Source organism: Habropoda laboriosa, unplaced genomic scaffold (genome assembly GCF_001263275.1).
Source record: "Habropoda laboriosa isolate 0110345459 unplaced genomic scaffold, ASM126327v1 scaffold68, whole genome shotgun sequence".
Lineage (NCBI taxonomy): Eukaryota > Metazoa > Arthropoda > Insecta > Hymenoptera > Apidae > Habropoda > Habropoda laboriosa.
The window spans coordinates 1,585,714-1,611,522 of NW_017100195.1; the positions used below are offsets into that span (position 1 = coordinate 1,585,714).

The 25,809-nt window shown below is 37.9% G+C and overlaps 1 protein-coding gene across 1 annotated transcript in view; it reads left to right on the forward strand.

The window, feature by feature from the left end:
- LOC108570335 (nuclear receptor coactivator 2-like) overlaps positions 1–25,809 on the forward strand; it is a 184,282-nt gene that overhangs the window by 151,547 nt on the left and 6,926 nt on the right. Inside the window, exons 4-20 of the mRNA XM_017932176.1 lie at positions 7,498–7,614; positions 8,508–8,685; positions 9,441–9,805; positions 10,569–10,798; positions 13,098–14,184; positions 14,550–14,672; positions 14,876–15,205; positions 15,571–15,870; positions 16,060–16,225; positions 16,517–16,692; positions 16,903–17,238; positions 17,335–17,447; positions 17,520–17,646; positions 17,876–18,164; positions 19,340–19,663; positions 23,751–23,933; positions 25,665–25,741. Of these exons, the coding sequence (XP_017787665.1) occupies positions 7,498–7,614; positions 8,508–8,685; positions 9,441–9,805; positions 10,569–10,798; positions 13,098–14,184; positions 14,550–14,672; positions 14,876–15,205; positions 15,571–15,870; positions 16,060–16,225; positions 16,517–16,692; positions 16,903–17,238; positions 17,335–17,447; positions 17,520–17,646; positions 17,876–18,164; positions 19,340–19,663; positions 23,751–23,933; positions 25,665–25,741 (4,521 nt within the window). The remainder of the gene's footprint in view (positions 1–7,497; positions 7,615–8,507; positions 8,686–9,440; positions 9,806–10,568; positions 10,799–13,097; positions 14,185–14,549; positions 14,673–14,875; positions 15,206–15,570; positions 15,871–16,059; positions 16,226–16,516; positions 16,693–16,902; positions 17,239–17,334; positions 17,448–17,519; positions 17,647–17,875; positions 18,165–19,339; positions 19,664–23,750; positions 23,934–25,664; positions 25,742–25,809) is intronic.

Sequence of the window (25,809 nt, forward strand, 5' to 3'; positions counted from 1 at the left end):
ATTAAAATAATTTTTTTATAATTAATTTATCTATTCAATGCCGCATCAGCTTATTGGCCATTAGCGAGCATGACAAATTTATATTCCATTCGAATTGAAATCTCCACGCAGAAGAGAATAAAACTAACGAACTAATATCGGTGTATTAAAATTTGATTACATTTTAATTGGAAAAATTCAACGGTAAAGGGTTCGAAACAGATCTGCAGGATGTCGCACAGAGATAAGTAATCAGAGGTTTCATTCTACACTCATTTGAATACGTACAAAATACTGTACCATGCTATTTAGTTAATTGCAAAAATAAACGCGATCCCATTAAAAGTAGAAATTTATTTAACCGTATACCATTACATACATTTGTACTTATGCAAACCGGTTACGTTGAACTTCAGTAACGTATTTTCCAATTCACTTGCCAACTGTTGCTCAATCTTCAGCTACTCGTTATACAGATTAATTATAATCGATTCATCATAAGTGCGCAATCGGAATCGGTGTTTCAACGTTTCTAAAAATGTCCAGTCATTTCCTAGCTATTTCTCCGTCACGAAAACTGGTTCGAAAAAGATTCACCTGTAGTAGTAAGCAGCAAGTCAATAAGAACGTTCCAAGATACGGATTCCGAGCACCGTCCATTGAAGCGTTCTGACACTGAAATTTTCTCCTAGGCACTGTTGTGAGATACCATTGAGAAACGTGTTAGAACGCGTTTAAAACGTTGCGAGAAACACGGTCAAAAGTCTCGATTTTTTTTTTCACGTAATTCATCGTCTGCAGCAGCGACTGTGTACGCGCTCTTCTTGGAAAATGAAATGTGGCTCGAAATAAAAAGATATATATCTCTCTCTCTCTCTCCTCGTTCGTTCGGGTTCGGTCTAGATCTGGTCGAATAAATCAGCAAAATTAGAAAATAAATTTTTCGCCTGAAACGCATTAGAAGACGAGAGAAGAAAAAGAAAAGACAGAGTGGAAGGAGAACGTGGAACAAAAGCGAGTCTCTTTCGAAGAAGTTAAATGTACTCTCTCTCCTTCACTTTCTCTTTCTCTCTGGGCTTTTGCGAAATTTATTTCTGGAAGGAATGAAATATATCGATAAAATAACTTTTGTCCGGGAGAGAAAAGAGAGAATGTGTCCCGTTGTTCGGGAAGAAAACATTCTTCTCCGCCCAATAACATTTTACTCTCAGCGGCTTAACGAAGCATCTTTCTGTATGGATGCTGCATGGAAATGACCGACTCCACCTACCGGTATTTACGATAACATGGCAGGGATATGTTTCTGTCTTCGTTCCACCAACAAGGATGGCGCTGTACGCATAAATTCGCGTTAGACGGCGGAACACGCGGAGACGAGAGAAACAGCTGAGCAGAGCGAGTCTTGTTGAACTGCGGAAATTAGCGATCGAACTGCGCGAAATGACGCTATTCTACTTGTTTCCTTCGCCACTCTACCAGAGGAGAATCTTCCACTTGTTAAAACGGATTACGGATATTGGAAATTTTCGGAATTTTTGCAACATCGATAGCCATTATGTTATTCTTAATCGATAATCTCGTTTCAGCTTCTCTGTGTTTCCAGGTCGCGATTATACCATAATGCTTTACATTCATCGTCTGTTTCGGAAGCGAAACGCACTCGTGTCGTTCGATACCAGTACATACATAGTCCGATTAGTAGCTTGAAATAGATTCACATTGATGAGTTTAACTTTTGATACATTCGCTCTAAACGCCGATCGAGTATTTGATGTTAATAGTGTTTTTAGTTATTGTTATTTTCTCTGAAAACTTTTGTACTGTTAGAAAGAACAATCTCGCGACCGTTTCCCATTGTAATGTACGTTAATTTGTTCTTCAACTGTGTATTACGCGAACGTTAAAATAATCACGTTAGTATGCACACGCTCTCGATGCTTGTCACATAAAGTTCAATCTCGAAAGGGGAGAAAAAAGACATTTTAAACGAATCGCCTTATCTTTTACGAGGATCGCAAAAGTAACCAGATCTACAGGGTGTTCCGTAACTGGTGGTATACAATCGTGAAAGGAGTGATTCTACACGAAAGAATAAACCGTAAGTATAGAATAAATTTTTTTCATAACAAGCTTAGTTTTTGAAAAAATTGAATTTGAAAATCAGTCGAGTGCGCGCGCATTTAACAGCGCGACGTAGAAAGGTTGGTAGAAATTTTTTCTTTTAGCTGCAGAAGTATAGGCTATCTTCTGGTTAGATTATTTTTTTACGAAATGTGACATTACCGCTGTTTATCAGCATAAAAGTATGAGCGGGAAGCAACAGCTTGTAGTGAATCTTTAAATTCAATTTTCTCGAAAATTGACCAATTAAAAACTAACCAATAACGGAACACTCTGTATCTTCGATTCGTTAAAAATAGTATTATCAAAATGACACCTGATTCGAGCCAACGTATAATTGCAAGCACTGTGTCTGTATGCTTGTAGAACCATAGAAAGAGAGAGAGCGGGTGTGGAAGGGGCTTGGACTTCCCGTCTGTTCCTCTGTACTTTAGTTCTGCGGTTCACGAACGAGCACATGTCGATTCTTCACACCAGGGTCGCGATATTTCGCTTGTTCATCTTCTCTTCGTCCCCGAGACACATTGCGGTTACGTTTTAGAAAGCATATTCACGACCCTCGGCGGGAAACGATCTCTTTTCGCACCGCGCTCAGCTTGTTGCCCTCGCAAACGAATTCTATAGATATACGAAGAATCGTTAAAAAAGTACTTCTTGAGTTTGTCACGTGACCTTGAATGACGTCACCGAGGCCAATAGGAAACCTTCCAAACGGCGTTATAACCCGAGCTACCGGAGCAAGAGTTTCTGTGACGTCATCTGCGCAGTAGAGCTACGCGCATCCTGTGTCCACCGACTTGACCGAGGTAGAATCAATTGTAAATTTACAACAAAAGCCTTTCTCCTCTCTACATTTTCACTTTTGCGTTTCTCAGAAAATTTCACAGTATAACATTGAAAGAAATGTACAGGAAATGCCTATTCAGTAACTTAGTTACGATGGAGATTGATAAGTTTCAATCCCTATCATTTCCTAGCCCTTACCCTCGTGTATCCTTCGTACTTTTCAATCGTTTCCAATTGTTAAACAACGATGCTCTTTGATTAGAGACAAATATCGGTGATGGTTCTGAAAACGACCGAGGAAGAATTTATCGCGTGCGACGTGTGATGGGACGGGAGAAATATATACGCTTTAAAGCAGAGGCTAGCGGCAACGTCGCAAACCGTTTGTCGGACTCAGCCGCCGAGTCACCGACTTTTCGAGGCCACGGCACGTTGTGCCCGTGCGCTTAAATTCATTCCGATTACGAGCGCGATCTATCGGTACTGGGAAATATGAGCTCAAGGACGAGTTTTTCCCGCACGCTCATGCCTGAATCCCGGCCGGTAACGCAGAGATTTACTTTCTCTTCTCTGCTCGTGTTCCACTTACGGTTAACCTTGCGACTCTGAATGGCTGCTCCGCGAAGTTAACGCTTTTTCCTTTTTAATAATCACGTTTACCGTTTTTATGCACTGTGCGATTTATTATTTAATTATTTGTTAGCAACTATAAACATACGTTCTCTTTTTAAAGCGGGAAATGAATATCAATGTTACGAAGGATGTTTATTAATTTCCCAGTTTGCACGAGAAAGTGACGTACTGTTTCTAATTCATTTACTGGCCTCCTTGAGAGTAACAGTACAAATTGTTCTAGTTTTAGCTGGTTTATCTTCATTTTCACATTATTTGCAACATTTGTGGTCATTACAGGATTCAAAAATGTAATTGCGACCGAAATTCGATATTTAGGAATTTTTAGCTTTATAATATGAAAGGTTAGGTTAGGTTAGAAATTATTTTCTAGAGTTCAAAATAATTACCATCATATGTCAAACATATAAAAGCAATGTTTAAATTATTAGTTCTTATTAAGAATATTGCGTAATTGGTTTTCTTAGTGTCTAGTTTAAAACATTTTATAAAGTGTTAGATATAATTTGTATCTATATCTTCCTTTTCAATGGCTTTCGAATTCATGTTTAGTTTTATTTACACATATGTATATTTTGTGAAAAAGCTCTGTAAGGCAAAACACAGTTACTATCCTAACCTTTCTGCTGATATATTTTGATTAATTAAATTTAAATATTTTCCAATTTAATTCCAAACATTTGAGATAAATTGAACGTAGATCAGAATATTTGAAGTAGATTTAAACATTAACTTATAATTTCAACGAAACGAAGAAAGCTTAAATGATTCATAATGTTGTAATTGCCTGAAAGATTATACGCGACTAAGTTCGCGAGCTCCGTTATTGAGACAAAAAGGCGAATGAGTAATTGTTTGAAATTTCTGGTAGATAGAGCAGATACAACAGTGCATGTTGCATTGAATTATCGTACAAGGAGGAGAAATGCGAATTATCAGTTTAAATATTTTCCAATATGACGTCAATAATGGCGTCGGAATTAAGTTTTGCACTAATCACTTGGAAATTCTGTATGCAGTTGAAATTTTTCCATAAAAAATTATGGCTTACCGTGTTTTTTGCAATTTCTTTAACACTATATTAGTTACATGTGTCATCAATATAGGTAAAGGAAAATACATTTTCTTCATATTATTAATATTACATATATGGAACTATGTGACGTATCAGTTTGTTTGAAATAACAATAATTTCAAATAACGATATCATTTAATTATCTTTTTCTATTAATACCAATGAAAATAAGTAAATAAGTCTCTCGTAATATTTCAAAATCACGTTCATTTCTGGATTAATGAAATAACAGTTACTTAAGAAAATGTTCACTCATTAATAATATCAATAAAAAAATCAGAAATGAAACTGCGTAACGCAATCAAATTAAAATATTTGCATTAATCTACTGCTTGATATTGTAGGAATGTCAGGTTGCAGACAGGTTTATTCAATAAAATTGAAAACAATAACGATGTGTATTTAAATAATAATAGAAATATTAGAATTACATAATAATAGAAAGATTACAATGTCTCTGTACTCTAACTCTCTCGCAAAGCTGAATTACTTTATATTCTCAAAAACTCTCGCTCTGCATTCTTAATTCTTCACTCTGACTTTTACTACCAACTACCTCGCGCGTGCCTCTTTCACATTCTTTTATCCTCGCACCGCGCACGTTCTATTTCTTTCATTCTACAGGCATTCCTAACAAACATTCGGTCATATCCTTCCAAAACCATGGATGATCGTGTAGTCGGTGGGGTCACGTCAGCAAATTATCGCTCGATGACCCACCACCGGTGGGTCACGCTAAATACCAACCTTCCAATGCGAGATGGCGCTGCTAGTTTCGACAAGAAAATTAAAGTTCGGTTTCTTTCTCGGCACACTGTGTATAGTCACTGGCAGAAATATAGCGAAGTCGTAAAATCGGTCGGGCGTCAAAGTTTACACGTTCCAGTGTATATCGACGAATGGAATCAACAGAAACCTGAGAAGATAAGGGCCGTATGAAATATGTTTCAGCTTTGATTTAGTCTCAATTGAAAACGTAAAATGCCGCATTGAGACCCTGCGTGTTACTACTATATCAATCGGTGCCGCTACTTTATGCTTTAATTTACGACCTCGCTATATTTCTTCCACCGGCTATACATCCTCCCGTATTTAGCGTTTCGGACATCTGATCGCAATGTGTCTTCTCTCTTCGCGCTCGAAGCACTTCCTTCCGTTTCCTATTGCACAGTAGTCACCTGTGTCCTTTGACCCTTGTGACGGTGCTGACCCTCGCAGCATGACGTCCTGGAAACACCTCAAGCAACGCCGTCCTTGCAAACCTGTGTAGGTGTGGTTCCTGATACCTCAGGTTGCAGTTGTTCGCTTTCCACTCTATGATGTATATACTCCATCAATTCGTACTCCTTCGTTAGACATTTTATTGGCCAGCACTACCGGGAACGTCTCGTTATTTTATTGGCCAGCACTACCTTGTAGTGAACAAATTCGTGGAACGTCTTGTTCATTTTCCACGTTCGATTCTCGAATTGCTTGCGGGAGATAACCACATTTGGATAGTAGCGAAATAGTCGTTAGAAGAAATATAGCGAGGTCGTTAATTAAAGGTCGCATACGGTATTTCACGGACTGAATCAGATTTAAGGCACGGACAGCCCTGAATGAGATTTCTAGCTCTTATTTTCTCAAGTTTCTGTCGATAAGCTCGGACATGTAAATTTTCACTCCTGAGCCCGCTATATTTCTTCCACCGACTGTACATGTCTCGCAACTCGTAAGGAAATTTGGGTATATACCCTGAAACTTTCGATTTTTTTTTTTTTTAAGCTTTGCAGGTTTGTAAGGGACCTTAATAGAAGTATCAGGCAATTTTTCTTTTTTCTTACTTTTTGATTCTACAGGTTGAAAACACCCTTTATTTATATTAGATGACGCATCGTTCAAGGTATAGTCGGTGGAAGCGATATGGCGAGGTCGTAACATGTAGTATGCGTCAGTGCACGTAATCCGAGTGTCAAAACAACAATTCAAGGGAGATAAGGGGCTCGGAGCCTCGCTCAAAGCTGTTCGATGTCAACTCTGAATTGCTTCTTCCGTTGTAATATATTTAAAAAAATTTGCCCGTCTCTTAATCGTCGGCAGCTGCAGTCTAATTTTTTTCCAATACAGGAATTACTAGTGAGTCGTTAATATCGTGTATCTTAAACGAAAGATTTTAAATATTAATTTAATTTACGACCTCTCTGTGTCGCTTACACTAAATATACACCAGCGAGCGTTCACATAGTAATTCTAACACGTTTACATCTACGATTGATTTATAAAGTGAAGTAAAAACAAAGGTTCAACGAGAGTTCGACAAAATGAAATATTTGATCGTGCGTTACGATAGGTGCGTGTAACAGAATGCAGTTTTGATTTGAACAGCATAGAAATGCAAACTACGTAACGTGAAATCAGCGTTGTGCTGTTGCGTTATCTTGGCACGCGAAACTGTAACGTCGCAGCAAACTTTACTGTCTTATTAAAATGAATTGGACAGTTTCTTCACCTTGTCCTATCATTTCTTCTTCAACTTGTTTTTTATATGTAACGTATCCAAGTGAAAGAACCAAAACGAAAAGCAAATATTTTTTAACTGTTTTTAAAATTTAAATAGCACTTGAATTGCTTCTTTACTAAATATTTTACGTTTAAAGCTGTTTTTAAATAAATTCCATTTTTTTTCTGAAATATTTGAAAAGGCAAATAATGAAGTAGCTATAATGTCATTTATAATAATTGAATATTTCCTGTTATTTTAAATTTAAGTGTTGTACATTTGTCTGTACAGTATTATATTCGTCAACATTTGTGATTTTTTTTTTTTTTTTGGTCAATTAAAGTTCTATGAAACAAATACTCGTGCGGTTTGTTAATTTTGTAATTCAGGTATTATTAACGATTTACTTTATTTTTTACAGATTCGGCACATTAGGCAACAGGAAAGCTCGAATAGTCATGCCGTACAACAGGGAGAAGTGTCTTCATCGAATCCTAACATACTATCCAACGACCAAGTTGGTCCTATGTTGCTTGAGGTACAACTCGATTTAAATCGATCCCCATCAATTTATTCTATTCTTGTTGCTTTCGTTCATTGATATACGCTTGTAGCATTTATATATGTAGTCCGTTCTTGTTTCTATTTATTGTCGGCTCGCGGGTGGGTACTCATTTCGAGTTTAGTTTACTAACGGGTGTTATACTACTTTATTAAAATTCAACAAAATTCAGACAAAATCTGTACAAATATACGATATTTCTCGAACTCTTTCGCTACGGCAGATTATCGGCAAAAATTTGTCGTTTTTTAAAAATTTTTTAAAATTCTAAATTTATCATTTTTAAATTTCAATTATTAAATTAAAGTGAGAGTACTCGAGGGATCGAATTTTAAGCAAAATTTAAGGATTGAATTAAGGCGAAAGTGTACCAAAAGTCGACCAACAGCACAGTGCGAGAAAATTAAAAAAAAATATAGGCGGCAGTAGCAGTGGAAGGGTTAACAAAAGAGAATAATTTCAATGTTTCTCTTATGTACAATATTTTCAACATTTACAACCAGCTTGAAAATTAACAATTAATTCGTCTGATTATTATTACTGTTTAACTCGAAGAAGTTGTAAATAATACAATTCTAGAAAAGGATCTCGACGGAAGTATAATTTATGTGACAGTACAGAAAACGACTAAATGTGAAATACGATAAGTCCCCTTCAATTATTGCCTAAAGCTGTTTGATATCGGTTTTCATAAGGACAGCAAAATAAGATACAATCTAATAGCCAATTAAATCACCATTGCTTTACATAAAATCCGTTATCTCACCAATTTTAAATTTCTTGCTAAACCGCTATCGAACTTGATCAACTTCAGAAGAAGAAGAAGAAGAACTCTCTCTAACATGTCTCGAAATTTTTTTCCCATCCAGGCGTTAGATGGCTTTCTATTTGTTGTAAACACGGAGGGTAGAGTGAACCACGTATCAGACAACATAACACAGTACATAAGTTACACGCCGACGGATGTGCTCGGCAAGGATATTTATAATATTATTCATCATGGAGACCACAACACCTTCATGCCGAACTTGTTGCCTATACCATTAGGTTCGTACATATATACATATATATATGTGTTCCTAATACAAAATCTTTTTTTCTCTTTGCCTCCTTCAACTCCCCCTTCCCCATATATTTTCTTCTCTCTCTCTCTCTTCTCAAGACATGGAAGATATATGGAGATTAAATCTCCTTTGAAGTGGAACGTCTTTCGTCCTCGCGAGCATACGATAAAACGATTATTTATGAGTGCGTTTCGTATGCGTCGGGGGTAGTTATGATAATGTAACTTTAGCATCTATTTACTGGGCGGCGTGCACGTGTACTATCTCGCTTTGTTATGGAACTTCGGTAGCGGTGCAACGGAAAGATTTATCTTGGTGTAATGGAAGGAGACAGCTTTGAAATTCTTGAACGCAAGCAGAAATACGATGCCATCGGCGAAGCGCGTTGCACTTCGACAGCCCGTGGCTTTTTTACCTATATGTAGTTGCCAGGACGCGCGTGAAATTTTGCACTTCGTTGAATATTTATGTTTTTTTTTTCTTCTTTCTTTTCAGCAGCTATTTTTAATTCGAACTTTTGTGTACGGAAGAATAATCGTCAACCGAGAATCAATCGCGTGTCTTACTTCAAATTGTCCTTTTCTTTTTTTTTTTTTAAAGAATGTTCCTTTTTTGATCAGCAAGTTTGACGGATGTTTGCAGGATCTTTTCTATCTGTTTTAGAAGAAAAGAAACGTATAGTTAATTAGAGAATTGATTGTAAGTATCGAGAGATAATAGAATTGATGTGTAATTTAGGGTGGACGAACGAGCAACAGCCCCAAAGGAATCGTACCTTCAATTGCCGCTTCTTGGTGAAGCCTCCTAATGAAAGCGAAGCGACTATGGAAGAGATGCAGCAACGAGTATCGAAATACGAGTCTATGCAAATCTGTTCAGCTCTTTTGCCAACTAATAGCGATCGTCTGGAGAGCGGTGACGTATCCTCTGAATCCCCGGATAACGGTCCTTCCGTAATGTGTGTGGCTCGCAGGATACCCCCAAACGAGAAGCCTATTGGTCCGCCGATTGAGCAGTTCACTGTCAAATTGGACACCACGGGGAAGATTATCGCGGTCGATGTCATCTGGTTATCGCCTCCTTACTCCGAGTACCTAAGCAAGGTATGAACGCACGACTTCCATTTCTCTTTTTTTTTCTTTTTTCTTTATTTAAGTGATATTGCAAGGTACTTAATTAAAAATTTTTTAAATTTTGTGATTAGTTAATTTTAGTTATTTGAACTAAGCAAGGTATGAACACACAACGAGTTCTATTTATTTGTTCATTTTTTCATTTAAGAGGTAAGACATTGTAGGGTATTATATTAATTTTTTTATTATTTTCTGATTGGTTAATTTTAGTTGTTTGTAGAATCTGACTTCGATAATATTTGATCTCCGTTTGTAGGGCGTAGCAAACAAATCAAGGAACTTAATTAAAAGAAGCTTTTTTTATTTTATACGTCTTTTCACTCTGACGTCCTTAACATGACTGATTTTCTTCTCAAAAATGAATATTCAAACTGTTCGCAGACGACTCACGTAACTCATTTATCTACAAACTTTACAATCCCTCCGTTTTAAATACTTTCCTACGGTTCTTTTTATTATTATATTTTCAATTGATATTTTTCCATTGGATTTATCTTCGATTATAATTAGCGCACACATCCACTAATTGTAAACATTCAGTGTCGCTTCGCAGTTGTGTATTTCGAATACTGCATATAAAGATACACACCTGATAAATTTAATCTGAAATAAGTGTAAAACAAAAAACTTAAAAATCATGTGCATCAACATTCTTTTGTATTAAAAGGTTTATAGTTAGGTTCAAATATTAATTTTCGTAGAGTGATTAATTTTTAGTGATATTTTGTTACAGGAGCTGATAGGCACTACGATAAAAGATTTGTGCCACCCTCATGATCTCACTAAGCTAACTACACATTTGAACGATACGCTTCAAGTCGGTGAGAGTACCAGCGGTGTATACCGGCTACGCGTTAGTCCTGATAAGTTCCTTAACATTCAAACAAAGTCAAAGCTTTTTAAAGCAAATGTGATGAATACACTCGTTACCGACTTCATTATGGCCACCAATACCATCATTGGGTAAGTTGAAAGGTTTTACTTTCCTTTTTATATCGTTTAATTTCAGACATTCTGATAATAAATGTACAATCTTCAAGATTCGTTCAATCTCAGATTAATCATTATTTCTATAAATATTCATACTCCTTGTAAAACAGTCAAACGGTTCTTCACTCGAATATTTCTCATTGAATACGAATCTTCGCTAATTTGTTATCTTGTGAGAAAATTTCAAACGACAATTAATCAGAGGTTGATTACGTTAATACCTTGACTACCAAAGTATACTTAAAGTAAACTTAAAGTTTACACAGATTTTTTTTTAATCAACTTTCAAAAAAAGATTTCTATATTTTATTATGTGGTAATTTACAAGTGCTATGGTATTCAGTGTGTTGATGTTGATTTGGAATAGTTATTAGAACTATTAACATTAGGATTACGAGAAGATACGAAGAATGAACCAGTAGAATCTCGATTATTGATAATGTTATCGGATCGTCGATAATTTACCACTTGAACCAACGAAATATAGTTGATGATAACTGGATCTGTGTGCTTTCTACTATTCAATCGTTTGTTTAATAGACTTATAATTAGAGCCGACGAAGCTCTTTAATAATCGACGTTCTCCTGGGTAATTAAGTTAACGTACTACTCCTTCGTATCGCTTAGTTACTCTTCTATTGGAACACACAGGCAAGGGTGACTATATCTACACGACATATTCTACCTACGAACTTCCCTCTGCATTAGGTTCTAATATATTCTGTTTTACTTCATTTCTCCGTGTTTATTTTATCACTATTGCTTCAATAACATTCTCGAGCTAACTAAAAACAACGGAACAGAACGAAAAAGCAAAAAGAAGAAATTCAAGCAAATCTGACGAATCTGACTGATCTCTTAGTTCCAAAGAAAGGAAAAGCGATTTGAACAAGCTAATTCGAACTTTTCCAAACGATACTTACAAGTCTCTTTCGCGATGGACTAGTTTTTTTTATTATTTTTTACATATATAGGTTTCTAGAAAATCTTGCATGTTCCGCGACACGCGCGGACTTTCCTCTCGGTGTTGGAGATCTGGCCACTCTTGAAATTGAAACAATTCTTCCCCCGTACTTCGACGTTTTACAAATTACAGTCTCTCGTTTGTCGCTTTTATGTATCGCTTTTTTAACACTTCGTCTGCTAATAATTACTATGTATCTCACACGCTGGCCTTAATCGTTATCTCACCACACAATTCTTTCCGTAGTATTTGTGTCCACACAATCACACTTTCCATACATTGTCATCAAAATATAGCGGGGGAATGGCAAAGGTTGCGGCCGAAGGAGGTGTGTAGCACTTAATTGCTGCAGCTGTTGCTCAGAGTCTGAGCAACTTCTTTATTAAGCGATCCTTGCCATTTTCATTCTCGATTTACGAATTTCACGGCGTTTAACCGCGTGTGTATGGAGCGAAAGGTGATCAAAACACGATCGTTATTGATTACATATCAACTTTTCCACTCGTGGAGGTCCTCCTTAGTATTTTATCGTTAGAGAAATATACAAGAAAAGAAGATTGGTTTTTCGGTTATAAAATATTCGGTGAGAGTATGAAATTAGAAAGAAACAAATATTTCAAATTCATTACCACTTTCTTGCCTACTGTCCGTGTTATTCTCAAGAGTAGCTTCAACGGGAAACATTGTTGAGGTTGCTAAACCGTTTTGCGCTCACCTCAAGGTATTCACGTTATCGGGCCTCGTGTAACATTCAAGCTGTAAGTACTTAGCGAAAGTAAGATTTACGGTGATCATGGTAGGATACCGGCAAGTCTTACATACGCTTATGCAACTTACATCAAGGTGGCTCGATTGATGCTCAAGGGATTTCGGTAAACAGTGCGCGAGACACGAAGAACGTTAAATTCGAACCCTTCTCCTCAGTTCAACGACGTTTTCCGTTTGGCTTTTACAATGATAATCTTACCAATCGATTTCCTCGTTGACAAAAATATAAAAAAAAACAAACAAAGAGAACACGCGTGTGTTAGATACGTTCGATTCGAATCCAATTTCTACACGGTGTAGCATTATCTCGAGAGCTTTTTAAACGGGGTAGAAGATGAAAGAGAGATGAGAGAAAGAGCGAGAGAGAGAGAGAGAGAGAGATATTAGGTGGCCGAGCACTGTTCACCGCGTGCAACGCAAAAACTATATTACATAGTACATAGTAATGCTTAGTGTTAGACTAAAGAAGACAAAAAATAAAGTGTTTTTAAAATGGTAACTGGCAAATATATGTGTTGTTTTGTTTCTTGTCCATGATAGGGACAATGACTTAACGCCTATCGAGGGTGGTCAGCTTTCCAACAACAAAGTGTGCTCTGGACACTCTAGTAACCGTTGTGCGAATAATAGTAATAATAATAATGGTAACAATAACAATAACGTGGGTGGCCCGCTGATGTCCGTGGCGCATCTGAACGGTCAAGTGAGTGGTATCAGTGGTCGGGGGTTGGCGGGCACGTCGTCGCACTCCTGTACCACCGCGACATCGTCCTCAAACTCGATAGTGTTTAGCGCGGCCGAGTCTTGCAACCCCCTGCCGTCGCTAAGTACCAGTAATCCGTTCAACCACTTTTCGGGGAACATGGACTTGGAATTCGAGCTCTTCCCCAGTTCCACATGGGACTTGGATAGTAGCAGCGGGTGGGCAGATAGGCCCGAATCGAGAGCGAGCGGGCCACCAAATTCACGACCACCTTCCCAGCCAGCCCCGACATCTCCGAGTCCCCAGGGAACGTTCTCCTCTAATTCGGCAGTGGCGCCTCATTGCAGTCCCCTACGCGCGTTCAGCCCGACCTCAGGCAACGCAGCTCACACCTTCAGTAATTCGTTCCCCTTCAGTCCGCTTCAGGAATCACAGACGTCCTCCTTGACGAACAGCGCTGCTAGTAGTGTTAGTGCCAACGGAGCCGCCGGATTGACACCCAAAAGACAGGATGAAGGGAAGACCGGGTGCTCTACCACCAACCAATCCACCATGGAATCTAGCAACGCGAGAAACAACGTGACATCGGTAGCTGGTTCGGCGGGAGGAGCCGCGAGTGGCCAGCAGACAGGCGCTGTGGCGACCGTTGTCGAAACTCAGAACAGTGTTGTGTCCACCGAGTCCGGTAGACTGAGAAACTTGTTGACCAAGGGGGCTAGTGTAAGTGAAGAAAGTCAGGACAATTCGAATAATGATTCCGAGAGCCAAAATAAGCATAGGATATTAAAGATCTTGTTAAATCAGCAAGACGAGGACGATTTTCATCCCGAGCATAATAATAAAGTGCGCACGAGTCCTAGCAACATGCCGAAACCGAGCATGGAGCATTCGAAATCTTCGCTTGGAAATAATATGCTGCTACAGGTAAACAAGTTGATCATTGACATCGATTTCCACGTGGCGTCGGACCGGTGCCCGTATATCGCTTTCAGCGATTTCAACCTGCTTCGCGTTATCTATTTTTTTTTTCATTTTTTTTTTTCATTTTCGTTTTCTGTGTTTTCTTACCTTTTCCTTTTAGTCGATGTGATCAGCGAGTATACTCTTCACCTGTGATCTTTCCGTCTCTTTTTTCAATCTTTTTTCTAATGTTAATAGACAGTTATCTTAAGCTGTTAGAAAAGGAAAAGAATTATTGGCTGATCGCATTATCTTCTCGCGTGTTAATTAGAAGCAGAAGCGTGGTGTTCATAACTTTGCATTAACCTGTAACTCGTGTTCTCTTGAAGTTGTTGAACGAGAAAAATGACGATGAGGACGAAGAGGCTCGCGCCGGTTTGAAGAAGAGAAACGAACTTCTGCAACAGCTTCTGAAAGACCAAGACGACGAGAGGAAAGTGCAAGAGCAGCAGGTTGGTAGTCCATAAGTTTACCTTGTCTTGATACATATAATTTAGTATCACGTAGATTTGCGTACAAGATTACTCGAGTTAGAATTCCTCCTAACCGTGAGAAAGTAATCGAACAAATTTTGATCAGTCAAGGAAAATATACCTTGTTTCATTTTATGTCACGATGTCATGCAAAGTTGATTAAGTGGGTACAATTTGAACAGTGTAAGTCACAAACTCGAGAAGAGGATCCTCTGCTGCGAAGTCTTGGATTTCGGAACACCACACCATCCCCGTCTCAATCAGGCGACAACGTTGGACTCGGTTCGACTCAGGTCGGTCAGAAGAGACCCGGCGAGGATGGTGACTTGAACATAGCTGTGAAGCGACCTATGGATGGATCGCATCAAGTGTCCTCTTCCGGCACGTCCAGCAACGCGACCAGCAAGCTCTGGGAAAAGAATAAAATGCTGGCTTCACTGTTGGCTAAGCAGCCTCCTCAGCCTACCACTATCCCACCAATACCTGCGTCTGTGATATCGGCAACACCACAGGTAGTTTAGCTGCTTCTGAACTCTGCTAGCTATGAATATACTTCCCTTTCACGAGGACATGGTTTGATTGATAGGGCAATTGTTTTGCAAGTGAAATATACAAATTTCAAATTTCTTTTGAATTACAAGTGGTGATCATTTCAATTACGAGATTTAGCGAGTAATAACTTGAGAGTTAAAATCATCGAATAGGAGTAAATTGTTATCTAGACAAATTGTATGTTATTCCAATTGTGAAATTCAGAGGGAAAATGCATGTCAACCATGTGAATGATTTCAACTAATAGAACACATATTTAACCATCTAAATTCTCCAAATTTTGAATATTAATATTGGTCTGACGAATGTTTTCTTTGTTGTATAGGATAAGCTGCTTCGCATAGGGTTGAAACCACCGCAACAGCCGTCACAACAGACACAATCGCAGTCCCAGTCCCAGTCACAATCACAGCAACAGCAGCAGCAACAACAACAGCAGCAGCAGCAACAGCAGCAGCAGCAACAGCAGCAGCAACAACCTTGGACAGGTGGTAGCATGCAGTCGGTTGGTGGCAACAATACAATTACGACAACTGCAACTTCCGCGCGTACTCCTCTCCAAAGCCAGTCGAGACAACTACCTCGTCAAACAACCAATACCTACCTCAGTCATATGCTAAGTCAGGTAATACAGAAATTGTTGAAGAACCTAATTACTATGTTAAGAAAATATAGACTATCTTAGTTTATATTTCTCTAGATTCGCATTAAAGTAACATTTAAGAAACCTGTATAAATGAAAGTATTTAATAAAGAATAAAGCAACGAAGAAATTAAATACATAATTTCAATGAGATATGTCACGTGTTTGCAGCAACAAAGACCTCAAATGGGTCAGATAGATTCGGAATTTACGGCCAGTGGGGAGTATCGTCAAACGAGCACCGATCCCGGTACATGGGATAACCAGTCATCAGACCCTGATCTTTCCGATATTTTAGATCAAGTTATCGAGTTCGTACCGGATGAAGCGATTACAGGTACACAATTTATTGTTATTACCACTTAACGCACGAACTGGTATATCATGTATACACGTCATTTGCTCCATTTTACTCGCGTATTTGGAAATATATGTATATATAACTCTGTACTTTCGCTGTGACGGCATAATTACAAACCTTGTGACCTTGCTTTCTTCAACAACGCTTTGCTCCAACATATTTGCAAACAGCAGTAAGCTAACACACTCACGAGGAGTATTTGTGCAACACCGTTACGCGTGACAGCGAAAGTAATTACCATTATAGACAATAATTTTTATTCAATAGATTCGTCTGCAATAGCAAATCTCCTAGATGTGATCGAAGCGCCGCAAAACAACGCGTTGAACGAGAGGATGGCGATTAACGCGATACAGAAGTCGTTGATGTTATGCGAGACTGCCGTAAATCCAACGTCTTCCACCATAACAATTCCTGGCACGCCTCCAGCTTACTCCACCGCAGTAAGTTGATACCCTTCTCCTTGCATACTTTTATAATATATCCGCAATAATCATAATGTACGTCTACATACATGTATATGTGTATATACTTCTTTTTTTGTTTACCATGAAACGTTTTGGTAGCTCTACATCTGTTATTTGTCGCGTATATTTATTAACCGTGTGTTACACATTCGCTGTAATTAGAATTTATAAACGATATAATTTTAGTTGAGTACCACACCTGTAACGACGAGCCATAGTTACCAGCCACCGCCGATGTACCAGCAACAGCCAAGGATGAGGTTTAACACGCAACAAGGCGTCAGGCAGACGACCGCTCAATTTACGCAACAGCAACAGTTACAGTTGCAACAGCAGCGGACGAAATTGTTACAACAACAACAACAGCAACAGCAACAGTTGAAGCAGAGGCTGCTGCAACAACAGCAGCAGCAGCAGTTACTCATTCCTTCCAATGCTACAGCTACGGACCAAATTACCACAGGCATTCATAATATCGATAACCTTCTGAACAATACTGTTGCGCCAAATGTATCGTTACAGGTACTTGTACAATTATGTTCAACTATTGTATGAAACGCTAAAGAAAATTGGAAACTTCCGTGCGATATTATTAGAAAAATCAATTTTTATTTTCAGCGGTCGAGTGTCCCAGATTCACAAGTATCTCCAGGTTATGGGGGATCCGTCCAGATGCCTTCCGGTCACCGACTTGCTCACTCGTACTCTCATCCTTCAACGTTACCACAACAGTAAGCAAACTTGGCAGACGTAATGCAAATAGTTTTATGTGATATTTGTCTAACATTCGTCTTTATTTCTAGCCCCATTGTAAACAATAATTTTAACAGTGGTCAACAAGTGTCCGCCGCGGCGCGGCTCTCGCCGCATTCTCCCGCTGGTATTTTGCCATTCCCACATCCACAGCCGTTGTCACCACGAGTGACGCAAGTACGTTTTAAGAGTCGTCTAATTAGATGAGGTGTCCTAAATGCCTGTAGCGTAGTTTCATTTTTATTTTTAAATTTTATTTTTATTTCATTAGAAGGGGTGCATGCGTAGCTTCTTAGAATACTTTTTGTTGCTTCGACTTATCAATCACGTTTCCATAGTTTACGATTCTGTTTACAACTTGACAATGTGAATCTTGAATTTTTTCCTTTACGTGTTTGTTATTAAGGGCAACTATGGTAACACCCCGAGATTATTCAACGTTAACCAGGTGAGATCGCAACAACAACCGACCGCGCAGCAGCAGTTGCAACAACAACAACAAAGATCGATGTCGTCGCCAGGGACACCAGCGTCCGCCCGGCAGTCTCCATTTCCGGCGGAAACCTTTCCCCCACCTACGTCCCCTACAGCTAGCCAATTTCCACCTGGTCCTAATCCTGGTGCTCCAAATCCTTCAGCCCAATACCGGTTGCAGCGGACCACATCTACACCTTCGGCTACGACTCAGTTGCCAGGTAGGTTGACATTGTGTTTTAAATTCTTTATTGTCGGTATTATTGCATATTAATGATCATTTATGTCGAATATACATTGTGATAGTTTCTTTTTCTTTTTTTTTTTAATATAAGCGGTGATGTGTACCAATTAATATTTGTGAATTAAATCCTTAGGAAAATTCTTAAATGATTTTCAACGTGTGCGTTGAGATTTTTTGTACAAGTATGAATTTTCAATTTACTTTGTATTCTGTGCAAAGGGTTCAAGTAATTTAAAGACGGCGGTCGCGCTATAATTTCGTTCGGTTATGCTGGTGTCATTAAAGATATTTGCATTATTATTACCGGTGCGGTTAATCGTAAGCATTTATACAAATAAAAGTATGTAATGCGCATATGAAGCGGGAGGTGTGAATTAAATAAATATTTCTTTTTGTCGAAGTAGGTAAGTATGCAACCGATTCAAGTATGTGTTTCCCTATTGTATGAAATATTCAAATACGGCAAAACTACATTTAGATTAGATAGATGTGCGTTTAGATATGGTTAGTTTATTTTATGTCAGCATTTTTCTTTGTGACTTGACATCTATTTGGATCAACTTTTCTATTACAGGCTTAAAAACAAATGATATGTGTATATTGTTTTAGCATTATTTTTCATTAGGAGGTTGATAAATATAATGCTATTTTAAAACTAAAATTGCGAGATCTACAATTAGTATCATCACAGCAATATTTAATTTCTTCCGCGAGCAATTTTTCAATTTGGACTAAAGTACTATTGTAAGCAAATTTATACCTCATCGCATTTGTTTTCTGTTAGAATCAACAACGATCTATTGTTACTGAACAGTGATATTTTGTAATGTTTCGTTATTAAGACAAAAGTAATTCAAATTAAAGCAAGCAATGGCAACAGTTTTAAAATCATTCGCTATGACACGCATTCGACAATTTAATACGCAATTTAGAACAAAACCAAAAAAAAACATTGTTAATTTGTTAAAAGGCTGTGCCGCATACACTAGGTGTATTCTAATCTCGAAAGCGTGTGTTAGTTTTAATGTGATGACCAGTGTGACTCTTGTCGAGCGGTATCGGAGCATGGAGGAAGGCCGGCTAGAAGCGTGTTATAAACGTTTTTGTTAAGAGATGCGAGGAACAAGAAGATAGACACGCTTGATGTTGCAGGTGGGGTAGGTTCGCCCCGGCACTACGGTGGAGTGAGTAAGGAACAACCTCTTCTTTCACCTAGTCATCCACATTCTGGTTGCAACCCGGCAACACCTACTCACAATCAACACAACGTAACGAATACCCAACAACACTTCTCCAACCAACAACATTCTTCTATGATATACCACACGACCGCCAATACTATCAACACAGCTGACATGCAGAACAATCAGTTCTGTTACGATCGGACGTCTGTTCCACTCTATTCGTCAGGGCCTGGGGACACGCAGGACGCCAGGCCTCTGCCTCCCGGTAATCCTGTCAATCACCAATTGGGTGGTAAGTCATGTGACCACTTAATGTCATGTGACCATCACTTCGTCATCATCACACCCCCCCTCCGTATATACGCCCTTTGTATCTAAATACCTCGTATCACGAGATCAACTGCAACGGCATGAGACATTCTGTTTGTTTTGGTACATGGAAAAGCACATCATTCTATATTATCACCAATCCACTCCATCGATGTATATCTACCTAAGCAAATGTAAATACGATGATCGTCTGGGCTGCAGCGTTTTTCATGCGTTCTGTGTACCCTCCCTATCACTACATACGCCCTGTAAATCTCCTCTTTTATGTTTCATATGGGAAGTGACACAGAGTCTCTTACGATTCGATTAATGTCATTCGGACCACTTCACATCCAATTCGATGTCGTTTCTCATTCCTGTGTGTATCATCGCCGTCATTACTGTCTCTCCTCATCAAGGATATACATCACGTTCTTGCTTATCTAGATGCAATCGATACGATAGAATCATGCTTGAAACCACTGTCTCGTTTTGTTCCACGAAATTCGAAGAAGCATATTATAGATTTTTGTTTTTTTGCGATCTCGTTTACTCTCTTACATTTCGCTCCATTTCGAGCTTCTCATTTTCTCATGCATCCTTTGTAGCTCGCAGATCAGCGAAACAGAGTACCATTATCACAACTCGCTCATGCATATCTCTCTTCTTAGATCGTCATTTCTTCATACGTATAACGAGAGAAGTCAATGCAGAGCATAGTACTCTGCCGAAATAGCGCTAAATGTTGCATGGTGCTTTTGTTTATAGTTTGAAAACCGGCTACCATCGTAACCATACCCCGTGGAATGTATTCTTCGCTCATTTTCTAGCATAAAATTGCAAATCAAAGAACGCTGACCCTTGTTTTCTTGTTCCTTCGGCTTCGTTTAAGAGTTATGAGAATACGTTACTTTTGAGAAACAACTTTGGACTGTTCAATCTCTGAGATATTTTTTATGTAATTGTATACAACTACACATATACTGATATTAAATGTACATATTAATTATCTTGAAAGTTTGCATTTTGGAAGTTTATATTTCGACCTTGTAGAATAACAATGTTTATTGTTACTTTTATATTTATGTATATTTTACGCAGCACTGTAGAAGAAGAGAAATGTCCTTAAGTATGCGCGCGTGTGACGTATTCGGATAAACGAAACGAGGAAACAGCTGGCATTAATTGTAAACTAACGATTCAACGATTTCATGTTATCACCAGACGTCCTTTCATTTCGTGAATAACAATCCACACGTCATTCCTCATGGTATAATATAAACCTATCCGTGTCAAGGATCTCGTTTAAATGTTCCATTCACTGACTCAATCAAATTCATACATTTTTTTGTAAAGATGTAATAATACACCTCGTGTCTCTGGGAGAAATTGATATTCATCTGCGTTTTGACAAAAATCGTGTTGTAACATAGTACAAATTCATCCCCCATTTACAAGACACACCTCTTCTCACATTAATTCCAGTGATACAAACATGATGTTCGATTGTGCACTCTACTTCTTTTTTAGCGATATAGAGATTACACTTTCCTATGGTGATTGTAGACACCGATGTAATGACGTAGTAGATAAGTCACGTAGGAAAGACTGTCCTTTGTATCATATCTGTTTAGATACCTTTTTTGTGACTCGTATGCGTTAAGATCACCGTACTGTTTAAGGTGAACCGGAAACGGTAGCGAGCAAACTGTCTACAAGTTATATTCAAACATTGATCATGTTATTGTAAATATAATTCAAAAGAATTACAATTATAAAAAGTAAATAATAGAAACGTAAGTGGCAGTAAAACAGTAGTTAGTAATAAAAATCAGTTTTCAATTATAATTTCAGTTTACTCAACATTACATGTAGCAACTTAAACTGCGAACATTTTTCTTTGTAAATTGTTGTATGAATAGGTTTTGCATTTTACAGTTTGAAATTATAAATAAGTTACTGATGCCACAATTAATTTTTGTTAAATAAATCTTACTAGGATTTCTGGATAATAAAATGTTCTTTTATATTGGAAGTAAAATTTGGAGAGAAAATGATCTTTAAAATTGCCTTAGAATGATGCTTTGCTGCTAACGAAGAAATTATTGCAAATTGTGTTTTCAATGCTGATTTGCCCATTTCCGGTTCAGAACGTATTCGCACTGTTTAGTGACTATCTCCGGCACTTTCGGACACGTAAATTAGCGTCACTGTCACTTGCACCACATATATACATATGAAGTTTGTGTTATAACTAATATGTACGTATTGCTACCTCCATATCATAAGATTGAATCTCTTGTACAACTGAATTTGAAATATAACAATGATAACGTGTAAAAGCGAACTGCTTACACTGTTCTTATCGCTGAATCACAGTTATGTCATTTGTAGAGATTAAAATATAAAATAATTCTTTTTTCTTTTGTTTTCTCTTATTATTATTTTTTTTTTTATCAATTGATTTAGCGTTGAAAGAGTACTTCTTATCAACACGCTGAAAGTATTTTTTTTATCAAATGTGAACCGTCATATTATTCTTCAATTTTATTAATTCAGATTGCAAAAGTATTTTCATAAAATTATGTTTCTACTTTTGAATAAAATTATGCATTGTTATGAAGTTATGTTTAAGTAAAGCAAAATTCTGCACAACTTGGTATAATTTATGTTGGCTTCAGGTATTCATTACTCATTATTTTCAATTGTTTATGTTTAACTTTTGTATGCTTGTTATATCACACCGTTTCGCCCCCCCCCCTTTTTTTACGCTCTTCATCAATCTTCGACTGAATCACGGACTTTTTTTCATGCGTACGAATTATTTTTACATTTATGTTTACATTAATGCATTACAATTTGCGTTACTTCATTAATTGGAGCATGATCAATGCAGACAAGTAATTGTTTTCCTATAATTTGAATACACAACTTTTTAGTTTCTCTCTGCAATTCCCATCAACATTAACTAATCTTTACAGATATCGAATTGTGAAATAATTTAACATTACAGATTGTAATTTCTACGAGTGTGCATAGAATTATAACGCCTTGTCAATTTTATAGCTTCTCTTTTCCCCCAAAAAAAAAAAAGAAAAAAACGCACAACTTTCAAGGTGTACAAAATAACAAGAAGTGAAAATCAAGAAGATGAATTTTTTAAGCTAATCGCCACTTACAACAAATTGTCAACAGAATTGTTATAAAATATCGATACCGTCGGTGAGAAACCTAGTCACGTTTACAGTATATTAAGTTAGACGAAAAATGAAGTACCGAAGAAAACGAAAATACTCAGTCACTTTAATCATTCTCCAATTTCCGCTCAACGTGTTCATCCTTATTGTGTAATAAAGAAAATAGGTCGCAGTGTGAGTCTACGAGTTTTCAGAACCGTTCGTATTTTTGAGATAACGAGACCAAGAAAATATTACTAACCAACGTCCGCAGTCTTCATGTACAATGCATCGAGCTTTTGTGATTAATCATTGTCACTAAACGCAGTGTTATTAAGCATCGTCGAGCACACAGCCTACATATTAAATGTCTGTCGGAACTCTGCCTTATATATATTATTATTATTACGTGATAGAAGAGAAGAAAGGAAATCAAAGCTTAAACACGGTGCTCCTCTAGCGAACGAAAGCTTCTTTTCACATTCTTTATTTATCAATTTTTTTCTATTTTTTTTTCCTTTTTTTCTTTAACTCTGTTTCTTCACCAAGAATTTTCATCGTGCTTGTTGAACAATCATGGTAAAATATCCAACGAGCGGATAGGCCAAGACATCGTTTCGTTTTAACAGGATAAGTCTTTTCTCGAACTTATGTCAATGCAATATTGTAAATACCGCATTTTGTAATAAAGCATACATCCTATACCTTTGACTAACTTTTACGTTTATGGCTTGCATAATAAGACACGATCTACGAGATACTAGAGATATTGTTGAGTTATTAGGAAAAAAGAAAGAAGGAAAATCAAGGGAAAAAAATACGAAGATCGTATATGATTTCGATGTGTATTAGAGAAAAAGAAAGAGCTAACGAATTGGTTTCGTTGTGTCACAGGAAATGCTAGCAGCACCTCGGAGTTCGTGAGGCAAGAAATAAGAGCGATCGTTGGCGCACGAACGCAGCAACAGCAACAGCAACAGCAAAGGGTACCCAACAACATTCAGAACAACCTTTCTGGTCAAGTATCTCAGGAGGATTTCGAAGCACTCGGTCTGACGTTTGAAATGTCTTCTGCAGGTACGTCCATTGAGAAAAGGAGATTCCGTTGTCCTTATAAAAGTCGCGTGTTAGTCCAGAAGGTAATGAAAAAACAGCTTTGTAAAAAGGGACGAAAAAGGGATTAAATGTGAAACGGTAAAGCTAATTTCTTTTTTCGGAAAAAGAAGGGATTTCATTAAAAAAAAGGGGGCGGGGGAAAGAAATTAACTGAAAGTTCTTTCTCTTCAGAAATTTTTCAACCGTTCTCAATTGGGCGTACACGTGATCAGTTTCAATTATTTCATTTGGCTCGATTCAAATCTACACACTGGGGCGATTTTTGAAATTGTTGACTTTTTAGACCACTTAAATTTCACGTTCCACTGCATAGCATTCTTGTATCCTTCGCGTGATCTATGCACGTTGTAAATAACGCGTATGAGAAAAAATGCTGGGAGCTGTGAAAAGGTATTACAGGAATCCTACAGATATTTGTAAGAAAGTTTGACTTTATTTTTGCACGCATTGTTCAAATTTTCACCGAAGAATATCACGTTCCCGCTGTATTTTCGAAAATTCTGTAACTTCGCGGTCGAATATTATATATTCCTTGTGTCGTCTCTACATATATAAATATATATACTTATTATTGAAGAAAAAGTACCAGGAAAATTGTACAAATAAAGTCACCCGTTGGAAGGGCTGGTGATAAATAATGATTCAGCAGTAAACAATATCAATAGAACTGCTTTTTCGCCGAGAGTATTATATTCGGGCATAGATGTAATGTTTTGTCAATTGTTATTATTCCTACCATTATTACCATTGTTACCTGATTGTTATCATCGATTTTTACCATTTCTGTACAAGTCTTGCTAATTCTCTTCCTTCTCAAATCCAAACCGTTTCAACTGAAAGAACTCAAAAATGACATTGTTTTTTTTTTTCATCACCGTGTGTACAAAATTCGCGAAACAGAAATGAACGAAAATAACATGGCATAGATTTAAAAAGAAAAAAAAAAATGGCAAAGCTAATCGCGAACAGTACGAAAGTACTGTGTATAGAGCTCAGGAGTTTGCCCCTGGAAGGAATACGGGTCCAGTTGGGTCGTATCCTCATAGAACAACCTTAGAAATAGGGCACAAGTATTGTCATTATCAGTCGAACGCGATAAAATCGACAAATCGGATCGCGAACACCGCTGAGCAAAAGATGCTCGAGGGGCGAGCGAATTGCCCTTGGCTGCCCGTGTGCCGCCCCGCGGGCAAACTCCTGAGCACCGCACAGTACCACGCCGGAGACCAGAAATATTACGACAGAACGCTAACCCTGTTGCTTTTTTTCTATCGCCATTGTCTCTCTCAAGTAATACAATCGACGCCGTGAATCTATCGACTGCTTGAAATCGCTCTATGGCTTTTCACGAATTCGTAATTCGGCTTGAAGACGGCACAATGGTCCCCATCGCGACTATTCGAAAGAAAAAAAGAAAGAAAAAAATCATTCATTCTCCCTGTTTCCGCGAACGCCGCCGGGGTGTCCTTTTACCGTTTAAAAAGCCGAACAAAACCGCTCGTTTTTATTAGCACGTATCTCTCGCGTGCGCGAGAACAATATAGCTATGTGTGTGTGTCTACTACATATATGTACAGGATTGAAAAGGTGTGCCCGACACATGAGCACGAATCCATCCGCTTCTTGTAAGAAAACGCATTATTTCTAATGAAAGACTGGTGGTAACGCCTACTGTTACAATGTCCTAACTAGGTGAGGCTGTGGTTAGCGATGGCCCTGCCAAGAGCTGGGCCATTGGGAGTGCCGGAAGTGCCCCCTCGTCCTCCAGGGTAAGACCCTTCCGACAATTACTTTTACGTATACATATTATATATATATATATACATATACACTTATT